General features: G+C 35.2%; 1 protein-coding gene across 1 annotated transcript; it reads right to left on the reverse strand.

Annotated features, from left to right (window-relative positions):
* Positions 1–3816: 3816 nt before the first annotated feature.
* Positions 3817–10253, reverse strand: LOC149266823 (bax inhibitor 1-like). Its single transcript, XM_089431034.1, has 5 exons — positions 9597–10253; positions 9420–9511; positions 5772–5958; positions 4231–4386; positions 3817–4129 (listed from the first exon to the last, which is right to left on the reverse strand). The coding sequence occupies exons 1-5, from the start codon at positions 9879–9881 to the stop codon at positions 4076–4078; spliced, it is 774 nt and encodes a 257-aa protein (XP_089287160.1). The 5' UTR covers positions 9882–10253; the 3' UTR covers positions 3817–4075.
* Between the last annotated feature and the right edge of the window lie 296 nt (positions 10254–10549).

Genomic DNA, 10549 nt, shown 5'->3' on the forward strand with positions numbered 1-10549 from the left:
CTAGTCATATGCCTTGATGCTCTACTATCAAATACCCAAATATTCTCATCTTGAAATGTGCTAGTGAGTGCTAAGAATAGTCCTTCGACCTTTGTAGATGTCTTGGTCAATTTCTTCTTAAGAAAAAATAAGAGATCTCATATTTCTTTGATGCCCTTCTTGAGATGACTTGCCACCTTCGTACACTTCTTTAGGAACTTCTTCAATGTAGCAGATATCTTCATCATGCCCTTAGCGAACCTTAGCTCTGATACCATGTTGAGAAATATATAGGGTTGTAGTTAAGATGATTTCTCTTTCTATGATAAGAGCTTGTTTATCTTTTTCATTTTTTTTACTTATTAGCTTTATTTTATTATTATGTTTGTTTATCATCAAACAACTACCAAAACCAAGAATAATAGTACATAAGAACACATGATATAAGCTGCAAGCCAAGGCCAAAACCTCTCCACTTGAAAGGAAAACTTATATATATTTTTTCTTATAAATTCTTCAATTGATGAATTCCAATACCCCTAAACCAAGACCAAGACCCTTCTAAGACCGAGTCTAACCTCTCTTGACGATGTGCTTCCTTTTCCAAGTCAACCCAACCAAATCTCTTCCAACATCACAACTTCGACTCCCAACTACAAGGCTGAAATTTTCAATCCCTGCGACTGTTATTGCATCCACACGTGTGAGTGAAATTTAGCCTTGCAAGGCCTCCCATCAAATTCGTTTGCTTTGCTTCTTTGCCTAGGGCTAAAAAGTGACCTAGTAAATCCTTCTTCCAACAACTTTGATCATCTTCCAACAAATAGAGAATTTTGACCTTAAAGTAGCAAACCCTAGCCTTCCTTCTTCACACGTGTGAGATAGAATTAGCCCAAGAAACTTCTTTCTTCATCCTTCCTTCTTCCCTTGCCTTTTTCTGCTTCTACTTCGCTTGAATGAGATGAAAAGTGACCGACTTCTCAACTACCAAGCTGACTTGGTCTTGAAGAGTATTTTGACTCTTTTAATTTCAAAAATTATTTTCTTTACAATACAAGTCACAATGTGTTTGATGGGGTCTTCAACTTATGACAATGACTCTTTTGACTTCTTGACCAAGAACAAACCCTAGAAGCACTCCATAGGTACTTGACCTCTAAAAAAACCTTGAGCATAAAACTAATGCTCCAAAAATAACAATAATAATTTTCTTTCATTTTACAAAATACAAAAATCAAAAGTACATTTCGTATTTATGAAGACCGAACCTAGTTAAACATTTTTCAACAAGATCTAGTTTGACAATTGTTCTTAAAAATCTAATAGAATCTATTTTGGCAATTGTTACTTGTTAAACATTTTTCAACAAGATCTAGTTTGACAATTGTTACTTCTTAAAAATCTAATAGAATCTCTGTTGGCAATTGTTACCTCTTAAAAATCTATGCATAGAGTGTGATTGACACTCCACTAATTGATTTTTTTATTGGGACACTAGACCACATGTCTTGAATGGCATTTTTGTAAAATTTCAACTTTTGTTATTATTATTTAACATTTTTGTAAAATTTCAACTTTTGTTATTATTATTTTAGGGGTACAACGCATGAGTAACAAAGACTCCTTTATGAATTAGAGGAACTTTTCTTATAATATCATTAATTTACATTTACCATGATTATCTAGAAATATGAGTTGGAAGGCTTTGTGAACTATCTTTATTTATACCTTAGTGTATTGAATGGAACACATGCAAAACAGTGGTGGAGGCTTATCTTAGTGAGAAGTTGTGGAAGCAAATTCTTAGTGAGAATTTCTCTCTTATGTTGTAATTCTCCATTTTAGTACATACATCCTAATGAAGTATGAATTTTCTTAGATTTATATTTATTTCTCCTAATCTTGGAAATGTTAGTTTGTACACCTTCAAGGTTTATTTCACAAAAGCTAAGTGAACAGCGAAAAGAGGAATTCATTTTGTTTTCGTATGATTTGTAATTGCTCAACTTCTCTGGCCTTATGAAAAAGCGTATTATCATCAAAAGTTAGATATCATTTTCACATTGTTCATGTGAAAACTATCCTTTTATATTGGTAGGAAGGTGACATGATGTAACTAAAAATTAAAGTCAATATCTCCACCTCAAGTGATCTTCCACCTCTAAACCCACAATTCAAAAGACTACAATCTTGTTTTTCAAACAAATTTGAAGAGTCTTAAAAAGAGATTTTCATAATCACAATACTGTAAGGTAGATTTAATTACTAGGTGTAACAACACTACCATTTAAATTATTGACAAGAAAATTTCAAATTAAATTTCCAAAAGTTTTTTGGCACTTTATTTTTAAATTAAGAAAAAATCACTCTCTAAAGTTCCAAAGATAAAGCCATATTAGGATTCTGATGGGTTGACTTTCACATTTTGGTTGATTGGTTTTTTGGCACTTTATTTTTAAATTACATGGAACAGTCTCTCTCTTTCACATTTTGGTTGATTGGTTTTTTGGCACTTTATTTTTAAATTACATGGAACAGTCTCTCTAAAGTCCCAAAGATAAAGCTATATTAAGATTATAATTTGTTGACTTTCACATTTCAATAAATTATAATGGAGCATCCATGATGTGAATGATTTTCCTTATTCCTAATTAAAAGTTATTTCTGAGCAAAAATCATGCAAGTTGTGAATTACATAATCCATCATATTTGGTTCATTGATTTTTATTTATCTTTGCATAGATATGGGCACACCATCCAATTTGCATTTCTTAACATTAAATTTTCTTTAAATTTAAACCAGCATAGATGGTTTTCCTTATTTCTGAGTAAAAGTCATGCAAATTCTGAATTACGTAAACCATCATACTTTGTACATTAATTTGCAGATTTCCCATTTTCTTCTACAACCATAAATTTTCTCTAAATTTAAATCAGCATTTGTACATTAATTTGCAGATTTCCCATTTTCTTCTACAACCATAAATTTTCTCTAAATTTAAATCAACATAGATCCATTTCAAATACAGATCTAACATGAGCCGAGAAAGATAAAATTTCTTCACATTTATATTTTTTTATTAGCCCACATTATTTACATGTTTTGTATAATTATTTATTTTTAGATTTTATTAAATTTTTATTTTGGCCTAATGAGCAAAATTTCAACTAATTTCTTCATGTGAAATTTTTTTTATTAGCCCACATTATTTAAATATTTTGTATAGTTAGTTATTTTTAGATTTTAAAAAAAATTATTTTTGCGAACAAAAACAATTTTAATGGCTCTCTGCTCAAAAAGATAAAGATAAAATGAATTTATGATGTCCAAAAATCACTCCAAAAGAAAAAACTAACGCCCCTGAGAGTCCACAATACTGGATTTTAGAAATCCAGTGCCAGAAAAGGAAAAAAGGTGATAGATCAATCCCTTTCTTTTGCACAAACACAAATAGATCAATCCCTTTCTTTTTGTACAAACACCAATGAATTAGTTTCTATACAAGTACTGGCATCTCTCCAACAGTTTGGATTTAATTGAAATTAAATTAAACACAATCGATAGTGAAACTCGCGAAGTACATCAAATCTAAACATGCAAAAATCGCAAAATTCACACCATCACATTTGGTCAAATTGAATTTGGTGCAAAGGTACGATTTCTTTATCTGCTGTGGTGTTGATGTGAATCTACTAGGAGCACGTCTAGAAATACAAAGTATCTAAACTTTGAATAGGATTAAAACAAGTCAATTGTGATCCAAAAGATAAATGAAAATGCAGTTAACTTTAAAGATACCCAGACCGACATAACCTTCATCATCACATAATCGACAATTACAAAAGTTTTGATATTTCACATTTCCATCCCGTAATAATACAAATCATCCTGTAATAATACAGATTACCCCAAGAAAAGCATCAGAATTTTTTATATACAGACTAATCTGTAATCGCTAACAATATCTTCCTATAAAATCGAAAATCAAAAAACAACTTTACATGTTGCATGGTGGGATTTCCACTACAAGGTTCTAAACAGAAATATGCACACGGTTTGTCCTGCACAAATCCCCATGAAAAGAAAGTCTCTGATTCAATCTCTTCGCTTCCTCTTCTCTTTCTCAGATTTCGAAGCTGCATTTCTTGTCTGAAGTAAGGCCGATGTGAGAAAACATCATGCAAAATGAGACATTCCTACTCACATCTGAAAAAAGGAAAGATATTTATTTAGCCATCATTATAACTTACCATTATGATCAGCAATCGAACAAAAACTGCAGCAAAATCGGTAAAGAGTTCCAATGAATGCTTGACATAATCATGGTCTCCATGGTCTGCCCTCTCAATAATCATCTGAGTGTCGAAAATGATGTACCCAATGAATAGTAGAAGGCCAAAATAAATCTGCATTGACAGCAAGTTAAAAGTTAAAACAAATCCACCAAAACCTTTAAAAAACAAAGCAAACCCCTACTATAGTAGAGATGTACAAGCACTTGCAATCTAGATAAAGATCAAAATTTATTGATGGTTGCAATGAGTTCATAACAAATTGCCCTATACTGCTGAGAATAAATATAGACATGCTATAGCCTCTACACAATGAACAGCAGAAACGTGGTTTTTCGAGGTTTGGATACAGTGCTAATTGCTGCTATAGTTTCTTAGCCTGCAAATATTCTCTACATTTTTTTTAATCCAAGAAATGACTGCTGCTGAATATTTCAAAAATCGCTTGTATATTTACACTTTAATGATGATAGAGGAAACACCTGAGGACACCACTATTCATATAATGTATTAGAGGCATCAATCAACTCAGGTTTAACTATAACTCGATAGTAACTGTGTTGTGTCAGCATTTTTGAAACGTGCATCTCATATCAAAGGGATAACTAAATCTGAATCACATGGAACGTCTAGCTGCTATTCAAATTAAAGTCTGGATGCTGTTAAGAAGAGGATGACAGGTACAATGAGTTGACAACTATAGGTTTCTGTACTTTTATTGAAGTGCTTCAAGAAACATGTAAATATGAGGAGCTGCACTGCAGAGAGAGCAAACTTTCCTTGACTCGGTTCCAGGTCTTAGGGGAATCAATTCTGGCATGCTTCGAGGAGCCTGTGAATATGAGGCGTGGCACTGCAGAGAGCAAACTTTCTTTAACTTGGGTTCTAGGTCAACCCTACCAAAATTGCCTGAGATTTGTACAGTGTACCTGGTATCATCTCTTTCAAATTCATATAATAAAAAGTGAGGAAACAATAGTAGACAAGTGATTGGGGAACCTCAGTCAATCTCCCCAAAGGATGCTTCTACATTCCTTTAATTATTACAAATATTCCTCAAAATTTGAAAAGAATTAGAGAAGCCTGTTTTATATCAAAGCTTAAGAGTTATTTATCTTTAATTAGCACAGATCCATCTTAACCCAGAATCTGTTATGTGCCAAATTCCAATCAGTATCAAATTTCATGAGGTAGCCATTCTAACGTTTTTGAACAGCTTCATATGAATAACCGGTTTCCATTTAAACATAGAGAAAATTAAAATATATATAAAAAAAATACTTTGACATGAGAACACATGCAAACACACAGACACACTTCTCTGCAGAGTACACAGATGTTGTGCCAGAGTATATGTTGAAGAAGTATCAACCCAGTATTTCAGAATTTATACATAACAAGCAACATAAAAAACGTGCATGGAAAGCTTGTTTTACTGTAAAACTTCAATGTGGGCATTGACGTTTAAATAATGCAGGCAAGGCAAAGATTACAGTTACCTCAAACATGTGGATAGAACTGGAGCCACCAAAAAGAGCTGATGCAAACTGCAACCATAGCAAGATACTAATACCTGACCCCAATAACCCTCCCAGAAATATAAATTCCCTGCGCCGAGCAAGAATAGCAGCACCCGAAAAGCACACAAATGCCAAGCCTGTGCCAATAAAGGCTGTTGCCAGAACACTGCAAAATCATCATATCAACACACAAAACATTAGAAAGGAACATCAAGGCAAAGACTTGAGAAGTTACCTGATTCATTCTCATGTTGTAAGAAGCCAACAATAAAAGTCTAAAACAATTTGCAGTGCCAACAACTTTTGTCAATTTTGCCATTAGCTTCAACAAAGAGAATTAGGCTCCATTGCACTGTGGTCTAGCCATTGAAAGAGAATTATGGGTATTTAACTAATTTTTGTACACTTGGGCATTAGAGCATTTTAAATTTCAATTTATTTTTATATCAAGGTTCTCATGTATGAGAGAATCTTGGAGGAAGATAAGCATATCCTCATAAATTAAAACTTGAAATAAAAACCAATTGACCCTATCCACCAATTGATAGCATAGCTATGATTGGGTACCTAACGTATAAGCACAAGATAACTAACATGAAGGAGGGTTTCTAGCATTGCTTCACATTCCAGTTAAGGTTATTGTGCATAGGAGAGGGTGATATGAAGATGTTAATACTTGGCTAAAACATTGGAAAACCAAAATAAGAAGCCACTCTACAGGATATTGATACAATTTATAGTATATTACATCTAAATTTAAATGGGAATTGTGATTGAATGAAGAAACAGAAAGTAAGAGAAAATTACCCCCAAGGCAATCGGATGACATGATGGATGCCTGTCCCTTTGAGGAACAGTTGGCAAATGCAAGTCATGATGGTCAAGCAAGACAGGGAAGAGCAAGTCATGCCCTGCACATTAACCACCATTATATGGGTATAATGGATTCAAGCGGATAAAGGAATGATAACACCATGGAGTTCAATTCTGGTATGAAGAGCAAGCCTCTTAGTGAGGATTCGAGCAGATAAAGGAATGATGACACCATGGAATTCAATTCTGGCATGAAGGGCAAACCTCTTAGTGATGTTAACTCTCATGAAAGATACGTATTCAATAAGTATTTTAACCGTCTCTTCTGTGTTTTCTCCATTCTATTTGATAGTGCTCGGAGCTGCCTGGTATAGCACTGTTTCACCGCTCTTCTTATCGCATCACCTATTTGCTTTATGAGGTAAAATAAATATTCCATTTCCTCCACAACATGTAGACAAAGGGGTTTTTATTTTCAATGATTTTCAGATGTCATGTTTTCATTTACAACAAGAAAACAATCTTTTATAGGACTGTTGGAGGATTGGTTTTGGAGGTCAACCCTGAACTCTTGTGAGCTCTGCAATGAGTTGGGAGGGAAGGGAAAGGAGGGTAGGCTTTCCTCAACTCTCTGCCTATAACTATTGGAGTGGTCTGAATTGCTTAGAAAAAAATGAATTGGGAAGCAGGCCAAGTGTTTGTCAAATGCTAGGAGTAACAAGTTTACTGCAGCTAGCAGAGGCAGATCATGATCATGCAAAATTTCCAGCAAAGGAAGCCTATTGGGACCGACAGACACCAATTACTGAGTACCGAACTGACACCAATCCAGTGTACATACATGCGGACACATTCTCGGAGGATTCTTTGAATGTTCTAGGTTCTTTTTTGCTTTATCTTTTATGTTAGTCACTAGGCTATAGCAATTTTTTCATTCCTCTCTATATAATAGTATGCTGGTTGGCACATCTTGGTCTCTGAAACAGTATTTGTTATATTTATACTGTTTACTAGATAGAATGATAATATTATGAACAGTTCTGATAATACTGGGAAACATCACAGATAGATTCATCTGATGTTTGATGACTAGCTTGGAAAGAATGTAAAAATGTATATTAATCAATATATGAGTAGTTAAATTACAAAAATTTTGTAAGAAAATTAATGTACCATAAAGAGATCATTAACCCCAAGCTAGATCTCACAACTTGTTAACTCATCGAAACCAAAAAGATTTAAAAATAACCTCTCCACTCTTTCGATCATAAAAAATTATTCAAGCAAACCAATTAATCCCTTTTCATTTCTTAAGGTTCAATATGCCAAGGTTGGTCTCAATGAACAGCAATCATCATCATATGTTAAGTTGATCCCAGTGGATGGTAATCAACATCATATACTCTTATACTTAAAATTTGCAATTGAATTACATTTGTGACCACTGAATTCACCAAATTTTGTGGTAATTAAATTCAGCAAAATCACTTTAGACTTGGCAAATTCTACTTTATTTTATTTTTAATTGTCAAATGCAATAAATTAACAACCATTCACTACCCCCTGAATGGGATCTTAGGGAGGCAAGAAAGGAATGAAACGCGTGTCGACTAAAAGGGAGGAGGAGGGGGCAATTGACATGATCACACATTGATGATAGCATATGAAGGGAAAATGGGCACTCGAGAGGAGAAGCAGGTTCTGTCAATTCACTAGTGAAATGGTTTTTGGATTAATCTGCTCGGAGAACTGATTGCCAATATTGCTCTCCCTCCTCCGACTTTTGGTCTTTGTCTCAGGTTGCCAATTCGGTGGACCAAGATCAGTTGGGCTTCTTGGAATTCACGATGTGCAGTCAACTCGTGAATTCTCTGCCAGAAAGGAAGGCGAGCAAAAGCGCATTTGGCAGGAGGATAGCAGCCAGGGTCTCTGCAGAGGAAATGCAAGGAGATCCCAACCCTGACTCGGAGAAACTTGAACAGGGCGATGACTTCAGCAGTGGCAGAGGCAGCAGAATATAACAGTCAGTTTTTTACAAAGTTTAACAGGAAGTAGACGAAATTGAAAAGATTCAAGGGAAAAGGGGGTATGACATCCAGTAGTAATGAGGCGATATTTCCTTTGGTTCCAGCTACTGGTTTTTTAAGAGCAGAGATAGCGTATATTTGAAGCTCTTCGTCACTATAACCGTCAAAATAAGGGACACCCGGCAAAATTTATCCTCACCAAATTAGACCAATTGGACCAAGAAAATACAGTAACTTATTCACAACCATATGGAGGTTGGAGGCATGAAGTGAGGAACCAGAATAGGTTGAGAGGCCTGCAGCGGCAAAGGAAGAGGAGCAGAGAAAGGTAACAGTGGAAGCAGCACAAGCTAATGAAGCTGCCACAGACCACCCCATAGAGGACACTACTCCGCTCTAGATCAATGTTGATTGAAATTTGGAATCGTAGGATTAGCCTACGCCATAAAAGATTATACTGGTGGAAAATATCTATATTTTGATATGTTCGTAATGTTGTTAATGCTGTTCCTCACTCTAGATAGCCTTGGTCCTGAGCTGGTTAGACATGCTCAATTATCGGTATTTTGCTAAATCCCTTTATGGAAAAAAACAGGTCTCAGATCAGCCCTAGACTTATTTTGATCCACTGTAGTCCTCTCTTCTCTCAAATCAGGACACAGAAGGGACTGATTGTATATCATTAATGGAATTTAGCATACTTCAAAGGCTACAACCACGTTTGATATCCAAGCCTCTTAAGATTCCAAAGAAACTTCAATTGAAAGAATCGAGACTTATTATTTACCTGGGATCGATATTGATAACTATATCAACGAGTGGTCCAAGACTAACTCCATTAAGTAGAGCGGCTGCCATAAGTAACATTACCCGTTTGTTCTGTAAAAACACACAATTACAGCCCGTAACATCACAGACCACTCATAATAATTAATCACTGAACTGGGGGAAAAGTGATTAATACCTCATTATATGAATAAGCAGGGATGGACGTAAGCCAGACTAGAGAGCCCAAGAAAGCAAGCCCTGTGAGGAGACCACCAATATTCCAAAGAAGATGTAAATAAACCCCCACCGCTGCTGCAACAAGGGCAGCGCTGAGCGATAGATAAACCCTTTTCAGATGATTTTGAACAGTAGGGCTGATCTTTCTGAGGTTTTTGAGAGCATGTAGATCCCACGAAGCATAACCAAAACCCTGGTTGGTGCTGCGGTATCCTCCGCCATAATTAGAGGTATATGAAGCCATTTTGCAGAAGATTACCACTTGAATAGATATATCGAGGACCCCGGATGACAGAATTGAGAAGTTCCGTGATGCTGGGCTTGACAGGGTTGCTATAACAGCCGAAGATGATCAGAGCTAGAATAGATTTCCCGAAGAGAGATGATCAAACAAGATGAAGATATAGACGGGTTACGGGTATTTTAATCTATTTCCATTTATTTAGCGTCAAGAAGTCCTAGAAGATTCTTTGAATTTGACGTGAAACGAACGTCCACTTCCCTGAATTTGACGTGAAACGAAACGAAGGTACCCGAACCTCCTTCGAAAACCAGAAGTTTCCAACCATATGGATTCGGTTCTCAAAACCGCAACTGGGGTTTTAGGCAAGGTATTTTTCTCTTTTCTTTTATAGCCTGGGGTTTTAGGCAAGGTATTTTTCTCTTTTCTTTTATAGCCTGGGGTTTTAGGTTAGGTATTTTTTTATATCCTTATACCCCGTTTTAATTGTGGTTTTTTTAAGCGTGGGGTATTCACGCAAGGTATTTTGAACAGTATTGTATGTTTGTGTGAAATTTGTTGGAAATGCAATAAGGTTAGTGATAAAGGGATTTGGACATTTCTTTTATTTTATATATGGTTATTTGAAAAGTAAAATAAGAAAGAACCTTTTTTATATGAAAAATTGCATA

The sequence above is a fragment of the Pinus tabuliformis genome, chromosome 6 (assembly GCF_031772625.1).
Source record: "Pinus tabuliformis cultivar Carrire ecotype Pingquan chromosome 6, CPIR1, whole genome shotgun sequence".
Classification (NCBI taxonomy): domain Eukaryota; kingdom Viridiplantae; phylum Streptophyta; class Pinopsida; order Pinales; family Pinaceae; genus Pinus; species Pinus tabuliformis.

Coding starts and splice junctions, on each gene's coding strand:
- LOC149266823 (XM_089431034.1), bottom strand. CDS start 9,881: ATGGCTTCATATACCTCTAATTATGGCGGAGGATACCGCAGCACCAAC. Junction 5,959..9,419: donor GTTATCAATATCGATCCCAG/GTAAATAATAAG, acceptor ATGATTTTGCAG/TGTTCTGGCAACAGCCTTTA. Junction 4,130..4,230: donor TTCGATTGCTGATCATAATG/GTAAGTTATAAT, acceptor GCCTTACTTCAG/ACAAGAAATGCAGCTTCGAA.